The 19,444-nt window shown below is 38.0% G+C and overlaps 1 protein-coding gene and 1 pseudogene across 1 annotated transcript in view; one reads left to right on the forward strand and one right to left on the reverse strand.

The window, feature by feature from the left end:
• USP37 (ubiquitin specific peptidase 37) overlaps window positions 1–19,444 on the forward strand; it is a 90,356-nt gene that overhangs the window by 66,215 nt on the left and 4,697 nt on the right. The window contains exons 20-24 of the mRNA XM_060152119.1: window positions 7,582–7,748; window positions 10,363–10,423; window positions 16,545–16,660; window positions 18,127–18,196; window positions 18,922–19,060. Coding sequence (XP_060008102.1) covers window positions 7,582–7,748; window positions 10,363–10,423; window positions 16,545–16,660; window positions 18,127–18,196; window positions 18,922–19,060 — 553 coding nt within the window. The remainder of the gene's footprint in view (window positions 1–7,581; window positions 7,749–10,362; window positions 10,424–16,544; window positions 16,661–18,126; window positions 18,197–18,921; window positions 19,061–19,444) is intronic.
• LOC132522101 (ornithine aminotransferase, mitochondrial-like) lies at window positions 11,350–13,068 on the reverse strand (annotated as a pseudogene).

The following is a 19,444-nucleotide window of genomic DNA, read 5'->3' on the forward strand; positions in this document are numbered from 1 at the left end:
GGGAGAGGCCACAACAGTGAGAGGCCCACGTACCTCAAAAAAAAAAAAAATGTTTGTGTCAGTTTTTGGTCACTTTTTTCACACCACTGCTCTCAGAAATTTGTGTAATTCTTCATTTTTGTATATCTGAACTTATACCAAGTTTTAATGTATAAATAATTTAAGTTCTCCATTCTTCTTTGGGTTCATCCCTTCATAATGGTGGCAAGACCACTGAACTAAGAGGGTCTTGGGTGTCTAGTCTTAGCTATACCACCTACTAGTTATAAATTTCTAAATAGGTAATTTAACCTCTTTGATACTCAGTTTTCTTACCTCTGTATGGGGAATCTACCAGACCTACTTCAGATAGTTGTGGGTAGAATGTTAGATAGTATATACATATTATGTAAAGCGCTATACAGATAAAAATTATTTTTGTGGTAATTTTTACTAATATTTTGTTATTTCTCAAGCTATCACTTCAAACAACAGAGCTGAGCCTCCTTGCCTTGCACTATGGGTATTTTAAGATTTTTTAAGTAGAAAATTTTCACTCCCTTTTCCTGGGGCCAAGTCTAATATTTTCTCCTGATATCTTTAGTATCTATATCTTTAGTATCTGTATCTAGGTAGCTAGCTAACGTGTTTCCGTATATCAAGCCTAGGATTTTGGAGATGAAGAGAATAGTAGTATATCACAAAATTATTTTCTGTATTCTTGGGGTTGTTAGGACCTCCTCAGTTTTGAATTATTTTATGTGCAAGTAAAATAAGAGTATTTCCTCAATTTAACTGGAAACAAAAAGCTGATGATTTTTGTATATAGATGTTTCCTTTTTTTTCTTTTTTCTTTACACCTTTTTTTACCTCTTGATGCAAGTACCCTTATGAAGTCCCCTTCTCTTACTAAACTTATAATCACTGCCCTTGGAAGTGAATCCTAGATACTAGATCATTTCATCAGTAAGAATTTCAGTATCACTAAAAGATAAGAACTCTTTTTACAAAAACCTATCCTCGGGCTTCCCTGGTGGCGCAGTTGTTGAGAATCCGCCTGCCGATGCAGGGGACACGGGTTCGTGCCCCGGTCCGGGAAGATCCCACATGCCGTGGAGCGGCTGGGCCGGTGAGCCATGGCCGCTGAGCCTGTGCGTGCGGAGCCTGTGCTCCGCAGCGGGAGAGGCCACAACAGTGAGAGGCCCGCATACCACAAAAAAAAAAAAAAAAAAAAAACCTATCCTCCATATCATTATCATACTTTAAAAATCAATAATAATTCTAAGGAACGATCAAATGTGATCAAACCCTCCATAAGGTTTTATTTTGAAAGTTTCAAATCCAGAGAGAAATTGAAGAATAAAACAATATACACTTTTATACCCTTCACCTAGATTCATTAACATTTTGTCACATTTTTTTCTCTCCCTTCCACACTGCCCCTGTGTGTATGTGTAGTTGTGCAGCAGTTACCCCAAAATTAGTGCTTTACAACAACAGTAATTTTAATATCTCATTACTGTGGATTGACTGGTCTTAGCTGCTAGTTTTTTCTGCTCTGTGTGATGTTGGCTGGGGTTTAACTGCGCTACAACATCCAAGATGGCTCACCTTGGCACATGGGTTGTGTTGGTTAGAAGGGTCAGCTGAGCTGGCTAGATATCCTCTCTGTTCTTCTGGTCCCCTCTCCCTGGCCATCTCCCTTCCCCTCTTCTCCTCAGCTTTTCATCTCTTCATGTAATCTCAGGGCCTCTCCCTTCCTGTATGGCCTCTTCAGCATGGTAGCCAAACTTCTTACATGATAGCTCAGGGCTCCCAAAAGCACAAAAGAGGCTGCTGCCAGGCCTCCTTAATGTATAGGCTCAAAATTGGGACAGAATCAATTCCACCACATTTCATTAAAGCACTCACAGGACCTGCCCAGATTCACTGTGAGGTGGACCACACAGAGTTAGAATACCTGTAGGCATGGTTCATTGGAGGCCATCTTTAGAGATTGCGCGTGCGTGCGTGCATACACACACACACACACACACACACACACACACTCTCTCTCTCTTAATGGAACCATTTGAAGTTGCAGGTATCATAATACTTCACCCTAAAATACTTAAGCCTGACTCTCCTAAGTACACGGAAGTTTTCCTATATAACAATTGTCATACCTAAGAATATTAACAGTAATTCCATATGTAGTTTTAATATATAGCCCACATACACATTTACCCAATTATCTCCAAAATATTTTTTACACTTTTTAAAAAATCTAGAACCCAAAGCTTACCCCCTGCATTTGGTTGTTAGGTCCCTTTAGTCCCTAGTCAGGCCAATTTTTCTTTGAAAGACTCCCATTATGGATTGTCCTACTATTCTTTTAAGTATAAGCTGGTTTTTTTCCCCCATACCCTAAAACTTCAGAGCCTGGAGATGGTTTTTTCCTTGTTGCTCATTGCCATTTCCAACTGCTTGTCTTCTTTCATCCTACCTAAACCCCAGCTCCTTTGGTACGTGACTTCAGACTTTGCCACCTATTATCTCTGTCTGTAGCTCTCTTTTACCGTCCAGTCACTCCATGCCCATCAGCATTCTTAGGGCTTTCAGCATCCTCATAAGTGACCATTTCAACAGCCTGGTTTCTCAATTCCTAATCTTATTTCCAAAGAACTTTTCTTCTACCCCATCTTGATAACTGCCAAAACTCATACCCTAAACCAGTAGCTCTCAAAGTGTGTCTCCTGGCCATCAGTATCATGTAGGAACTTGCTGGAAATGCCATTCTTGACCCCACTGCACACCTGCTGAGTGAGAAACTCTGGATGTGGGACTCAGCATTCTGTGTTTTGATTCCAGTTGATTCTGATGCATGCTGAAGTTTGAGAACCACTTCTCTAGACTTTGTCATCATCAATAAATGTACCACCTTTGAAATCTTAATTTCAAATATCCTTCTCTAACCCTTCTCTCCCCCTAGCTCACCTAATATCATATTCTTATTTCAACAATTACTTGATCTCATTAAGACTTCCAATCCATTGTCTTCTACTTTTTGCTATTCATCACCTCCCTCTTGTCACCACTTCCCTCCCCAGCCTATATGCCGTATTTTGGTACTTTTATCTCTTTCCTCTGTGTTCTTCTCTCAATCACCTAACAAAGTCCCATCTCCCAGTTCAACCAACTTCTTATTCCATGCCTACACCCAAGCAGCTGAAGATTGCTGGAGAAAAGTCCCCAAACTGTGCTGACTATACTTTCCTCAAAATCATGACCATGCTCTTACATGGGCACTACATGCTACTAGTCAGTTCTGTTATAGTTCCTTAGTAAATTTCTTTTCTTGGTCTCCATGTCTTTCTCAAATCTGTAGTTCTCCTTCCACACATGCTCTAGGCACATAACTTAGCTGTATACCTTTCAAAGAAAATAGATGCAGTCAGATGAAAACTCTGCCTTCACCTTTGTTATGGAGGAAATGTCCCTCTTCTTATTTAAGGCCAATCCCTCCATTCATATCCAAGATCTCATCTACTTGTGCCTTCTAAAGACTTTCCCTCCTGAAATGATACTCTTTCTCTTCTGCATCAGGTCTTCCCTCTTCTAAATTATTCCTGGTATGCCTTAACATCACCCATCTTTTTAAAACTCTCATGACCTTGTGTTTCCCTCTAGCCACTGCTCCCTTTCTTTGCTCCCTTCCCGGAAAAATCCTTTGAAAGAGTTGTTTTACTCATTCCCTCTACTTTCTTACCATCTCCCATTCTCTTGTCAACCCTCTCCAAGTGGGCTTTCATCCCCACCACTCCACTGAAATGGTCTTTATAAAGTTTGCATTAGCAATTTTCATACAATCCATCACTCCCTCCTTAACATTTAAAGCTTTGTAAACTTTTTTCTATAAACTATTCTTGCCATGGTTTTTTATTCCTACTAAACCAACTGTTCATTCCAGGGTTTATGGTTTTGTTTTTTGCTTCCCTCATCAGACCTCTAACTGTTGGAGTATTCCCAGGATACTGTCCTTAGCTGTCTTTTTTCCTAAAGTTCTCTCCCTGAGTGATCTCAGACATTACCATAACCTCACATACTGATGAAATATCAAATTCATATCCCTAGCCCAGATCTCTCCCCTGAGCTTTAAACTTACACATGTAAATTCCTACTTGAAATGTCCATTTGGCTGTCTAATTTTTAACTGCCCCCCGCCCCCCCATAACCCTGCCCCATATCAGCAAATGGTACTACCATCCACCATTTTTTGACTCAGGCCAAAAAATATGTCTCCCTTGATTTTTTTACTTCACACCTTACATTCAGTCCATCAATAAGTCTAGTCTGCTGTACCTCCGAAATATATCCTGAATTTAATCATTTATCAACATCTTCATAGCTGTAACTCTAGCCTTCCATCTCTCATCTGGTCCACTACAGTTGATTCCTAATGTCTCTTCCGTCACTCTTGCCCCACTACAGACCTTCCTTCATGAACAAAGCAGCCAACATAATCTTTCTGAAGCTTAAATCACGGTCACCCTTCTGCTTAAAACTTGTGATTTCCCATTACACTTAATCCAAGCTTCTCACCATGGTCTATCTCTACTTTCCCCCTCTTTCACTCTTCTGTTTTAGCATACTAGCATTCTCTCTGTGTCCCTCATGCTAAGCTCATTTTCATCTCAGAAGCTTTGCACTTAAGCGCCTTCAGGGCAAGGGCCATCTTGCCTTAATTATCACTATATCCCCAGCTTCTTTAGCAGTGCCTGGCATATAGTAGAGTCTCAATAAATATTTGGGGCTCATCAGATTGGTTGTCTCATGAATCAGCTGAGGAAGGGAAGGAATACTGGTTAAGTAAGGTTTTACTGTTAGTCAAAGGGAGGGGAAGAGTGTATGCAAAGGCCCAGACATGAGAAAGGCCATGGTAAGTTAGTGGACCTACAGAAGTTCAGAATGATCTGCATGGCTGGAACATAGTGTTGAGGGGGAAAAGCAAAAAGTTGAGACTAGAGAGTTATGCAGTCTCCAGTTTTTACATGGCCTAAAGCCATGTTTAGGAGTTTGGACTTTTATTTCAAAAGCATTAGGAAGTTACTGAATAATTTTAAGCGAAAAAGTATTTGATAAAGATTTATATTTGAAAAAGATCATTTCTGGCTGCAGTGTAGCACATAAATTAGAGAAGAACCTAAGTATCTTGTGAGACCTGTTAGGCAGTTATTGCAGTAGTCCAGACCAAAAGTTAATGGTGCCCTAAGCCAAGGTTTTGGCATTGAAAAGAAAAACAGTTGGGACTTCCCTGGTGGTCCAGTGGTTAAAACTCTGCATTCCCAGTGCAGGGGCCCCAGGTTCAATACCTGGTCAGGAAACTAGATCCTGCATGCCGCAACCAAAAAATAAATTAAAAGGAGCCCGCAAGCCACACTAAAAAAAAGATCCCACGTGCCACAACTAAGACCCAGCGCAGCCAAATAAATAAATAAATATTTTTAAAAAAAGAAAGAAAGAAAAACAGTTGATGGATTCGAAAGATAATTAGGAAATAACGATTTATGTAATATGAAGGGATAAATGAGAAGTCAAAATGACTCCCAGGTTTCTATCTTCAAAAAAAAAAAAAAAAAAAACAACTAAACTGGGTGGATAGTGATCCCAGTGACTGAAATATAGAATGTAGGAAAGGAGCACCTTTAATTTGGGGTGGGAGAAGCGGCAGATGATATATTTAGTATAAGAATGTTTGAGTTTTAACACATGGTTCCCCTCTGTGTTTTTTATTTCATGGTCATATTTGTTCCTAGATCTGAAATGTTTTTTTGTATCCATCTGATAATCTTGTCCTGAAGACAGATGTATATTGATTTTTAGCATCTTAAAGTAAACTTTCTTACATCTGTTTTCTATCACATGGATTAATTGCTAGTGTAATACTAGGATTGTGTGAGGTACATTGGTACATTGAGTGCTGAAAATTATTGGTTAAGAAAAATTGTGCCTCTGTCACCTTCTTTTTATGAGTATGTTTTGATAATAAAAGTAATAATCCTCATCTTATGCCCTAAAATACCAGCCTCAACTCCCCAATCTTTCTTCCACTTGAAACGCTCAACATCAACTAACTTTGAATATCATGGTTCCAAATTTCCAGAAGTGGTCTGATTGGTTGATTCTTTCAGATATTCATTCCTGGTCCAGTAAGCTAAGGCCAGAGGGACAGGTGGGATCTTATACGCCGCAGAGCTGCCCCTTGGAGGCTATGGAAAATTACATTCTCCAAGAATGGAGGAGTATAATTTTTTTTTAATTGGAATCATACTGCTTTTTGCACTTAATAATATCCTGAGTTTCTTTTCCTCTTTTAATGAACATTCAGAATTAGTTTCAATGATAAATACTCAGTCAGCAAGTCAGTTCAATTAAAAAATGATGACTAGTTGCTGACTTAGAGTCTAAAACCAAGATGCTGTAAGCTTCAGAGTTGTCTGTGCTATAGAAAATTATCTACCATCTAAATGGTTACAATGCAGTATTGGGGCAGGTAAAGAGCACTTAGTAATTTTAAAACAATCCATGTGAAATAAATCTGTAAAGGTAGTTCTTGTTAACCAGTTGAATTCTTTTTATGAGAACTTCCTTAACTTACTAAGATGAAAATTTTTGCTTTGTAAAGTGTTTGAGAAGGGAGGGAGGGAAGGAAGTTCCTTCCTCTTCTCCCCACTCTTACCTATATTAAAAATAATGAAATTCGGATAACTAGAACAAAATTATGCCTATATTATTTATAATAATAATAATATTTATAATAATAATATTATTATTATTATTCCAGCTAGCCATAATCTAGAAATTGAGAATGAACAGAAAGAAATAAAAGGTTAATATTTTTTCTTACCTCCTTGGATGAATGTTTTAAATATATATGTTGTCATATACTTATATGGTACATGAGATGTTTATTACATATTTTATGTAGCTCTTTTGATTTAGAATATGTTCAAGGCTCCTTTGATAATTAATGTAAAAACGCTCATATGACATACAGTGTAATAAATGGGAAAATCTCAGTACTTAGCTTAAGTATTCTATCCTAATTCTTACTTCATCTACCCTAAACAATACTTTATTCCTAGTACTTGGTCATGTGACATGACCTTTGAATATGGCTATTTATTCTTCTCCATCCTTAACCATAGTGTTTCTGATGATTGCTTAAGTTTCAGAACCATTGCTGTAGGTCAGTGTTTCTCAACCAAGGGCAGTTTTGTCCCCCAGGAGACATCTGACAATGTCACTTTTGGTTGTCACAACTGGGGAGTGTGGGGTTGCTACTGGCATGTAGTAGGTAGGGGTCAGGAATATTGCTAAACACTATACAGTGTACAGGGCAGCCCTTCTCCCCACACCAAACAAAAAATTATCCCACCCAAAATGTCAGTAGTGCTGAGATTGAGAAACCCTGATCTAGATATGTAGTAAGGTGAGATTGTGTGTCCCAAGCAGGTATGTCTGAGGTTAGGATACATTACTCTTTGAACAGTGCATGTCACTCTAGTGCAGAGTTCAGTTTATAAGTGGATATCCCAGTTATGTTATGTTCTGCTTCCTCAGATCCTGCCAGTTTTACCGAGATAACTAAAGACTGTGATGAGAATAAAGAAAACAAAACTCCAGAAGGAACTCAAGGAGAGGTTGATTGGCTCCAGCAGTATGATATGGAGCGTGAAAGGGAGGAACAAGAGCTTCAGCAGGCATTGGCTCAGAGCCTTCAAGAGCAAGTAAGAGATATTTATATTGCTACTTTCTCCATACCTATCTTTTCCAAGAAATAGAACAATAATAATAGTAAAAAACATTTGTTAAGCACTATGTGTCAGGCATTATTCCAGGTGATTTACATACGGTGAACCACTGAGCCACCAAAACAAAGTAAACTTGTTTGGGGCTTTTGCCTTGGGTTTGGAACAGAAACATTGGTCCTTTTTCTTTTTTAAAAAACCTAAATGCAAAAAAATGTCTTGTTGGTTACCTCCTGTTACTATAATTTATTGCACACTAAAGCAAGACGAGTTGTTAGAGATCATCCCTAGTCCAACTTTATTTTGCAAGCAGTTGAAACAGCCGGTATACCATGATGATTTTATCATTAATATTTTAAGGCAAAATGTTTGTTTTGGTCATTTTCTCACAATATGAATCCTTTCCTATGAATTATTTGAACATAAAATTCTCAGGAATATTGTCTGAATTTTTAGATTTTAGTCATAGACTAACATTTATCTGCTCTTTTCTTTATGTAGTTGTCTATTCTTCAATTTTTAGTTCTTTATGCTTATATTTGCCAAAGCTGGTTGATTTGCACTGTTGCAGTCAGCTGAGGTATCTGACTAAAAGGTGATATTTTGATGGTTATCTAATCCTATACAATACATGTTAGTAATAAAAATTTGCCAAGACTCCCTAGAATGAATGCACAATCTTAGTGTTTGCAAATATCAGATTAAGAGATCTAATGTCACTAGAATATTGGGCCTTAATTTAAACTGCACATTAATATTATCTAGGGAGCTCTAAAAAAATACTGATGCCTGGGTTGTTCTGCCCCTCAGAAATTCTGATGTAATTGATCTGGAGTGTGGTCTGGCATCTAGATTTCTTTTTCTGTTAATAAGGGTTTTTTTTTAAAGGAAAAAAAAAAAAAAAAACTTCCCCCAGTGATTCTAATGTGCAGCCAAGGTTGAGAACTCCTGCTTTAAAACTATTTCAGAGCCACCTGCTCTGTATCCTTTTATTGATATTTATAAGAAGTACCTCCCTGGTTGCCTTGTCATCAAGATGTGTATATGTCAAACTATCTTACAAATAACATATAGTAATCATTTGTTATAGAAAACTTAGTGTAAAAGGCCATGGTTTGGTTTCTTAACAATAGTTCTTTATAGTGCAGAAAAAGAAAAAATTCAGCAACCCTCCTTTTCTTAGACAAAAGACATATATTTTTCTTGTCAGCTGACCCATTTAAAACTATCTTATTTTTCTCAGATATGAGGATAGGATCATGAGATGAAGTTTCTTTAGTTTGGTATACCTGCATCATTCTATTAATTACTAAAAGAGAGTCCTTTACCTTGTTTCAGCATAGACTTTATATGCTTTAATATATATATGCTTTCAGCATAGGCTTTATATACTTGGATAAATTTAAGTAATCATATTTCCTCTTAGAGATCACCTCTGTAACTTTCTTGAACACAGTATTATTGCTCCCAGGACTATAATGCAGAATAGCTCATTCTAAGCTTCTTATACATTTAAGTAACTTTAACAACAAGTCTAGAATTGAGAAAAGTATAAAACAATTTTTTTTTTTACTCATACATCCTTTGTAAGTTATCTTTTCTCTGAAAATGAGAGGGAAATTTTTTTTTTGTAATAAACATTTTCCTATTCCTTTTATAATGAGTCATCTAGTTGAGACATTTTCAGAGGTACAATTTTTTTCTAAGAAAACCTCGTATGTATTAGAAAAGCAACAGTCAGCAGCATTCATTTAGTATTTACCAAGCTTCTTTTACGTGTTTATGGTTTCTTTAACAAGAATAAAAATAGAAATCTGTGAATAATATGTTGCGGAAATATTGTTTATCTTTTTTTTTTTTTTTTTGCGGTACGCGGGCCTCTCACTGTTGTGGCCTCTCCCGTTGCGGAGCACAGGCTCTGGACGCGCAGGCTCAACGGCCATGGCTCACGGGCCCAGCCGCTCCGGGGCTTGCGGGATCTTCCCAGACTGGGGCACGAATCCGTGTCCCCTGCATTGGCAGGCGGACTCCCAACCACTGCACCACCAGGGAAGCCCAATATTGTTTATCTTGATGTCATAGGCATAGGGTCTGTACTAGAGCCAGCTCCCTGTCAGCTTAGGAGAGCCCACTATACATACTTCCCAAATCTGCATTCATAGTCACATTGGTAGCTTAAAATTGGCCATGGTAGGAGTATTTATACCAAGGAACATGGCAAATCCTGTAAATCAGGGGAAGAAAAGAGAGCTATTCACTAAGTATCTGCTATGTTCCAGGTATCTCATACATGTTAGAAGAAAAGGGAATTACATCATAATGTCACATTGAATGGCTTTTGGTTGGCAAGCCAAGCATCACTAACTAGAAAAGATAGCATTTAAGCCTTTTTAACCCCCAGGATTTTGTTTTAGGAAGACAGTGTTGGAAAAAGTAAAGAACTTCTCCACATCCCTCAAGAGGTCATGTTCCAAACATCCATAAGATTATAGAAAACATTAGCAAATACTTTCAGAGCAGTGGATTTTATCCTCATTAAATAAGTTTAATCAATACTTCTTTAAATACCTTAGTTTTGTTCTTATCCGTTTAGGAGGCTTGGGAACAGAAAGAAGATGATGACCTCAAAAGAGCTACGGAGTTAAGTCTTCAAGGTATGGAGATTAATTACATTTTTTTAATATGCTGAAATGTATCACAGAAGAGCATATAAAATGTTTTTGTTATTTTTAATAACAGTAACAAATTTGAACACCTCCCAGGTAAAGATATAGAACCTTAGAAGTTACCTGTATACGCCTTCCCTTCCCTCCCTCCCAAAGGAAACCACCGTTCTAAAATTTGTATTCATCATTAGCTTACATTTAAAAAATAATAATAATGTTACCATGCATATTCATATTCCTAAACAATACTTCTTTGACATTTTAAATATGAGCTTTATTTTAAAGTTAAAGAAACACTGAAAATAAACACTTTTTACAAATTATATCAAACACTTAAAACATAATCTGGAAATGTTAAACATTAATTCTTAATTCAAAATAATGACATTCATAGAGTACATCCTGGTGCTGGCCAATATGGAGTTTACTTAAATCTAGTAGATTTTATGTAATCTTAACCATTAATCCTTCCTAAAATTCGGTGATTATGATTCAACTTTATAAGGTTAAGCAAGTCTTCTGTGTAATACCCTCATATAACTTTTTCAAATACAAACATTTATACCAGCAAGGAAATTATTAAAACATATATAAATTATGCTGAGGGGCTTGATTAAAAGGCTTTCTATATAGAGAGAGGCATCTCACCTTAGAAAGCACACACACACACAAAACCACTTAATTGAATATAAGATGCCAGGACATTCTTTTAGTCATGTTACACAGCACACTGCACATTTATAAGTGTCATTCTATTATGTATGAACTGAAAACATATATTTTTTAAAAGCCCTTGCCACAAGGGAGTGGAATATACCTGCATTTAGCACAGAAACGCAGAGCTTTTTACAGGATGTCAACTGACTGCCTGTCTCCAGCTGGCTAACAGGCGCCACTGAAAACTGTCACCACCCTCAGAAAGGCAAGATGTTCTTGTTAATGATGTCCATGGCCTCCAGAATCTCCTCCTCCTTGATCACAAGCGGAGGCGCAAACCTGATGATATCACCATGGGTTGGCTTGTCCAGAAGTCCATTATCTCAAAGTCACAGACATACCTTCCAAGCATCACAGTCTTTGGTTTCTCTAATAACAATAGCATTTAATAATCCTTTTCCTCTTACAGCAGTTACAATATCAGAAGGTAGCTTCATGCGTTCATTTCTCAAGATGATACCCATTTGTCTGCATTTTTCAGCAAGGTTTTCTTCTTCCAAAACCTCAAGGGCTGTGATGGACACTCGGCAGCCTAGTGGATTGCCACCGTACATAGAACCATGTTCCCCTGGTTTAATGGTCAACATTATTTCATCATTATACAACACTGTGGATACAGGGTATAAACCACCAGAAAGTGCCTTTCCTAGAAGAACTGTATCAGGTCTGACATTTTCGTGATCAATAGCCAGCCATCTACCAGTTCTGGCCAATCCTGTCTGTATTTCATCAGCAATAAACAGAGCCTGGTGCTGGGTTTAGAGCTCTTGCACACCCACAAGGTAGCCTGGATCCAGAACAACAACGCCTGCTTCACCCTGAGTTGGTTCCCCCATGAACGCCACAACATTTGGATCCTGAAGTGCACGCTCAAGAACAGGCAGATCATTATATGGAGTGATTTCAAAACCTGACATAAATGGTCCAAAACCATTGTAACTGGTTGGCTGTGTGGAACTGGAGATTGCTGACAATGTTCTACCCCAAAAGTTTCCGGCTGCAAAAAACAATCTTTGGGATACCCTTCTCAGTAGTATATCCCCATCTCCGAGTAAGTTTGCAAGCACTCTCTCCAGCCTCCACTCCTGTAATCATAGGAAGAACTTTGTAGTAGTTCAAAAGTTTAGTAACATACTCTTTTTTTTTTGTCTGCGTTGGGTCTTTGTTGCTGGACTCGGGCTTTCTTTAGTTGCAAAGAGCGGAGGCTACTCTGTTGCGGAGTGTGGGCTTCTCATTGCGGTGGCTTCTCGTTGTGGAGCACAGGCTCTAGGTGTACGGGCCTCAGAGTTGTGGCATGTAGGCTTCAGTAGTTGTGGCTCGCGGGCTCTAGAGCGCAGGCTCAGTAGTTGTGGCACATGAGCTTAGTTGCTCCATGGCATGTGGGATCTTTCTGGAACAGGGCTCAAACCCATGTCCCCCTGCATTGGCAGATGGATTCTCAACCACTGTGCCACCAGGGAAGCCCTAGTAACATACTCTTTGTATTCACCAGGCATGTTGTTGTAGAAAGCTCTAGACGTTAAGGTCACTTTATCCACCTGACTTTTCGAAGCATTCAGTCTTTGGATGACAGTGCCCTTGGTTGATAGCACTGTAAGCACTCAGAAAGTCAAAATATTTTCTGCCTTCTAAATCCCATATGTAAATACCTTTTCCTCTCTCCAGGGCTACAGGTAAAGGGTGGTAGTTGTGGGCACCATATTTAGATTCCCATTCAAAAATGTAATAAGAGGATGGAGGGCCTTGGACTGTGTTTTTAGTTGCAGCAGATGTATTGGGTTGGTCAAAAAGTTCATTCGAGTTTTTCCGTACCATCTTGCAAACTTTTTGGCCAACCCAATAGCAGAAGCCACTGAAGAATGAATTCCACGGTGAAGGACAGCAACAGTCTGCACATGTGCTAGTCTGGAAAACATGATGTCCTTCAAGTAGGAATATCACCAACCATCCCTTCTTCCCACAGTTCAGATTAGAATACAGATTTTTAACCCAAGATCCAGGAGTGGTCTTCACAGGGTCCAGTAACTCCTGGCAGCACCTCTAAGACTAGCTCAGGACACATGGCATCAACTGAACAGCTGCCCTAAACAATATATTTTTTTAATTTTGAAAAGTGAAATAGCAAGGACAGTCTATCTGTAATCCACCTGTATGACAGAGCAATACTGCCACTGTTAAGACTGCTAGGAGAAGATAATGTGACTTCAGTTTCCCCGTGAATTTACAAGAGCTCACTCTGGGGAAGCCAGTGAGCAAAGTCGTGAATGAGTATTCAAAAGCATAAGGTTCACCATAGTCAGGGCATTTGGCAGAACTAATTTATGGACCATGTGCTGGAAGTCTACCAGAGCAGGTAGTCACGGGAAGTGAGCTAACTGTATTTTCTAAGATCACTCTGGTCTTTCTCTGGCTGTGAGAAATAGATTAAAGCAAAACACTTTGCTGGTATAAAATGAGTGTTCTAGGCTGATCTAGACACCAGGGCATGGTGGAGAGAGCAAGAGTTTCACTGGCAGATGGTTGAGACAGTTACAAAGAAGAATTCAAGCTAGGCTCACCTAGGCATCTGTCCTCACATTTAAAAGATGGTACAATGGTGGTGATGAATGGCTGTCTCAAGTCATATTGTTCCAGTCTGGACTGGTTGCCCTCTACATCCATGCGCAGATATCCTGAGAGCTCCCTAACCATTCTCCAGGGGATTCCCTCTGATTCGCTCTTTTGTTTGAATCTCCCATTTCCTGTATGACTCTTTTCTCATCCTTTGTGTACTTATGCTTTGATGGAGAACATCCCCAGTAGTTTTCTTGAAGAAGAGGGGATGTGACTTAGATTTTTTGGAGGACTTGAAAGTTTCATTCTGCCCCAGTATTTGACTGATAGTTGGTCTGAATATAGAATTCCGGGTTTACAATCATTGTAAAAGCATTGTTTCCCCCCACCTTCATGCTGCTGGGCAATGACAAAAGTCTTGTTTGCTGGGTTGCTCTATGAGAAGTCTAAAGCTGTTCTTTATTCTGATGTGACATCTTTTTTTTCTGAAAGCTTATAGGATCTTCTCTTTGTTTCCATTGTGATTAAGTTTCACAGTGATGTGCCTTGATGTGTGTCTGTTTCATCCATTTCTGCTGGGCACTTAGAGGATTATTTTAATCTAGAAACTTTTGTCCTTCATTTCTAAGAAATTTTCACTGATTTCCTTCATTCTACTTCCTCTCTTTTCACTTTTTGAAACTCCTATTATTCAGACGTCCTAGTCTGATCCTCTTAATTTTCTCATCTCTTCTGTTTTCCATTTTTTTGTTATTTTGCTGTACTGCCTGGGAAGTTTCTCTGACATTATCACCAACTCCAAACTTTTTTTTAGTATTTTATTTCTATCATATTTCTAATTTTCAAGAAGTGGTTTTTGTGATTGTTACTTTTTTATAACATTTTGGGGTGGGGGTTTTCAGAGAAGTAATACCATCTCAACTCTCTGAGGATATTAAATATGGTTCATTTTTTTGTTTATTTGACATTTCCATCTCCCTGAATAGATTCTCTTTTCTCCAGATTGCTCTGTCCTGTGTGTTTATTATGGTCTTTATATTCCTTGTTAGAGTCTTTTTTCAGTTATCTAGTAATCCTTGGCTGTCGGCTCATGATTAAGAGTAGGGGACTAGCAGAAACTAACACACCATTGTAAAGCAATTATACTCCAATAAAGATGTTAAGAAAAAAGAAGAGTAGGGGACTAAAAAGATGATTGGAAGCTCTGAGTATATGAATAGCTAGGACTTGTCAACTTTGAGTTTTACAGGGATTTACTGTTTGGGGGATGATGTTAATATTTTAGGCCTTCCCTTGGGCTGGTAAGATTCCTAAAGAAAGTTTTCTAGTCTCTTGCCCTTGACTACAGGTAAAAGATGTGGCTGCCAGAGTTCTAGAAGCCAAGTATAGGCATAGGGCTGGGGGTGGGGATGGGAGTTATATTCATCTTTCAATATGCACACTGTCACCTACTCCCCTGTTTTCAGTATGGTACTCCCCTGTGCCTGGAATCCTCCAATCCAGAGACTGTTTTACCAACTCTCCAGAGAGCAAAGCTGCTGACTTCTGTCATTGCCCAGGAGCATGAAGTAAGGGGAAGTGGATCTAGGAGTCTGTAACTCAAACAGCTTTCACCTAATTCTTATTTTTTTAATTAATTAATTTATTTATTTTTATTTTTGGCTGTGTTGGGTCTTCATTGCTCTGCGAGGGCTTTCTCTAGCCGCAGAGAGCAGGGGCTACTCTTCGTTGCAGTGCGCGGGCTTCTCATAGTAGTGGCTTCTCTTGTTTGCGGAGCACGGACTCTAAGCATGTGGACTCAGTAGCTGTGGCTCGCGGACTCTAGAGCGCAGGCTCAGTAGTTATGGCGCACAGGCTTAGTTGCTCCGCAGCATGTGGGATCTTCCCAGACCAGGGATTGAACCCATATCACCTGCATTGGCAGGTGGATTCTTAACCACCGCGCCACCAGGGAAGCCCCACCTAATCCTTATTTTTATCCTCTTCTTAGCCTCCAGTTTTAGAGGTACCTGCTATTTCCAAGTTGTATGTCTTTTGAGGACTCTGTAATATAAATTGGATTGGTTCTCAACTTTTCCATTACTGGCTTAGGTTTGACTTTCTTAGGTCTGCTAAGTCAGTCACCCCTCTATATTCCAGAGTCCAGAATTTTGATACTGTAGTCTCTTCCTGTTCTTCCCATTCTTAAGTGTTCATGTCTTTTAAACACCTCTATAAAACAAAGAGTCATTTATGCACAGATGCTCCTGGGATTCTTTATTTGAAGCCATTAGTAAAGATGGATTCTTCCAGTGAAACACATTATTAAGAAGAAAAATTGGACCTTGAATTTGTTTGTTTAGTATTCTAGGTAAAACTTAGGAGTTTAAGGTTGGATTTCCATTATTTTTGTTAAATTTCAGAGTATGATTTAATGTTGAAAAAATGAAAGGATGTTGATCTTCTTATGGTCTCTCTTCTGTCAGATAATTTATGTTTGCTGGTGGCACCTATAATATACACCAAGTGTGTCAAATCTAACATATAGTTTATATAATAGAGAATTCAGTGAAATTGGATTATCTGTAATTTTTTTGTCACTTTTATTCCTTTCTTAAAAGAGTATTATCCCCTTTCATATAAATATATTTAAAACAAAAGGGAACATTTCTTTTACAGATAACTGGTGCCTGAATTTTTATTCCCTAGAGTAAGCTGGGTGAATTGGAGCCCTAATAATATGTTTTATGTTTCTTAGAATGATAAAATGTGTACTTCAAGCTGTTTTGTACCTTCCCAATCGTATCTCTTTGTGTCTATTCCAAGAACTTTTACAAGACTTTGTCTTTGTGTTCTTCAGAGTTTAACAACTCTTTTCTGGATTCAGTGGGCTCTGATGAGGACTCTGGAAATGAGGATGTTTTAGATATGGAGTATACAGAAGCTGAAGCTGAGGAACTGAAAAGAAATGCTGAGGTGGGTGATGTTATATTATATTCCCTTTGTAGGTCAAGTTGTCAGTACTACTCCTGTTGTTCCTTATCTTCAAAAGCCCCACTATCAGTGTCCATTGCAGGTCCCCTTCTGCCCCTTTGGCAGCCATCAAATGATCTTCACTTTCTCTTGGCCTTTGCTCCTCATTTCTTACACAGAAGATTCAAAACAAAATGAAAAAAACAAAAAACCCCACACATTCTGATCACCTTATGTGCGTGTTAGGTAATAACTTAGTAATAGGTCTCAAAGTCATATGTATATTAAACCACCTTCAGTTCTACCAAAACTATTTTATCTTTAAGGTTAAATACTAAAAATAGTTGATTGTTACTCAATAAAAACTGTTGATGACATTAACTAGAGCACTTGAAATCTATTTTTACCCTAAATAATTGCTTTTTTCCCATTTTCCAATTTTTTTGTAATTTTAATTACCCAGGATCCCACTATTCTAACACAACTACTGTTAGCATTTGATATATTCTTTTATCATCCCTACCCCAAAGTACCCCAAGTATGCTTTTAAAGTCATAGAATAAGTACAGTTTTTATCCTACTTGTTAAAGACTATAAGCATTTTATTTTTAATGGCTATACTGTATTCCATCAATGAACATGCTATTTATTTTATTTAATTTTTAGTTAACATTGAGCATTTAAGTTGTTTTTTTTCCATTATAATAAATATAGAGGAACTGTATATGATTGTAGTGTTTTCTATATTAGGATTTTCTTCTTTAAGGAAATTCCCAGAAATAAATTACAGCATCAGAGTTTTTGTACATTTTAATGGTCTGGCTTACCTATAGCTATATTTCTTCCCAAAATTATATCTTATAGTGCTGCCTGAAGTCCATGAATATCACTTTTCAGTTTTGTTTTACTCTTCTGCTAATAATATTTTAATAGCATTTCAAAAAATATTTAAAATGTAAAAGTTCATCCATAATCCCTACAGCAACACAGCAACTCTTTTCATTTTTTCCATTCTGTTTTTCAGTACTTAGCCATTAACATATCTATTTTATAGAGCTATAGTTATGTGTTTTCATGTAAGTTTGAAAAACAAGTTAATATGTTGCTGACCCACATATTTTTTCTTTCAATAACTGAATGATACTGTACTGAGTTGATATACCAGTAACCATTTAACTATTACTGAGCGTATTGTTAGTTCCAAATTTTCATTATTATGGATAATGCTACAGTGAATAATTATATACATATATACTGTTTCCTTCTTTTGCATTATTAAGATAAATTCTTGGGGAGTAGAATTCTTGGGTTAAAGGATATGAACAATACCGACCACTGGGTTTTTTAATTGAGTCTAAACCCCCACACATTGAAACTTTGCCATGTCAGCTTTGATAATAAATTTAAAATTAGTGTTTTGCTTGTATTCAGATGAAGAGTTGAAAGTCATACCCACTTCTATTTTCCAGACAGGAAATCTTCCTCATTCCTATCGGCTCATCAGTGTTGTCAGTCACATTGGTAGCACTTCTTCTTCAGGTAAATGGACATTAAGATTTCAGCATTTTATAAATGGACTAGCCAGCATTTACTCCTTATTGGGTTGCTCTGAGCCTAGCTTTGTGAGGTGTAAGTTAAACGCATCAAGAAAAACTTTGAAATCTTTTCTTTGATCACACTAAGTGTGAATTGTGTTAATAGGTACAACTGTTTTGATTTCTCTATTCACCTGTGACCCAAATGTCCCTAAACAAAATATATTTATCAAGAAAGTTGTCCTGGTATAGTAAGGTGAAATGGGGTTGGCTGTTTCTCTTTCTGAAGCTTCCTGTCCCTGCGAAAAATTCAATATATATATTTTTTAATTTATTATTTTATTTATTTAGTTTTGGTTGTGTTGGGTCTCCGTTGCTGTGCACGGGCTTTCTCTAATGCAGCGAGCGGGGGCTACTCTTCGGTGCGGTGCGCGGGCTTCTCATTGCAGTGGCTTCTCTTGTTGTGGAGTGTGGGCTCTAGGTGCGCGGGCTTCAGTAGTTGTGGCACACGGGCTCAGTAGTTATGGCTTGCGGGTAGAGCACAGGCTCAGTAGTTGTGGTGCACGGGCTTAGTTGCTCTGCAGCATGTGGCATCTTCCCGGACCAGGGCTCGAACCCGTGTCCCCTGCACTGGCAGGAGGATTCTTAACTACTGCACCACGAGGGAAGCCCCTTCAATACGTTTAAAAAAAATAAATAACCTTAATTTTAAGATTTTATTTATTTCAGGTCATTACATTAGTGATGTGTACGACATTAAGAAGCAGGCTTGGTTTACTTATAATGACCTAGAGGTATCTAAAATCCAAGAGGCTTCTGTGCAGAGTGATCGAGATCGAAGTGGTTACATCTTCTTTTATATGCACAAGTAAGAAACTTTGCCTGATCTGAAGCCGTGGGCTAAAAATCACTTGAATTCTTTTTTTTTTTTTCTTTAAGGATAAAATGTTCCCATCAGTTAATTGGTTGAGATTTATGATTTTTATTGTCTTTGCTTAGGGTTCATGTCTTGATATTTCCAAAATATTTTTTCTCTTAACTCACACAGTAGAATCTAGGTATAGAACTTAAGATCTTTTTATGATGGAAGCTGTCCTGTCATAAAACTTTTTGGTCTTTCATTGTATCAGCTAGCAGATCTGAGTTATATGGATAGGAACTACATAGCATTTCTATCAAAGCTAGCTATTGCCATTCCCCCCTAAGTATTTTTAAGAATCGGCACATGGGGTTAAGATGGTAATAAAATGAA

This window comes from Lagenorhynchus albirostris, chromosome 6 (assembly GCF_949774975.1).
Source record: "Lagenorhynchus albirostris chromosome 6, mLagAlb1.1, whole genome shotgun sequence".
Classification (NCBI taxonomy): Eukaryota; Metazoa; Chordata; class Mammalia; order Artiodactyla; family Delphinidae; genus Lagenorhynchus; species Lagenorhynchus albirostris.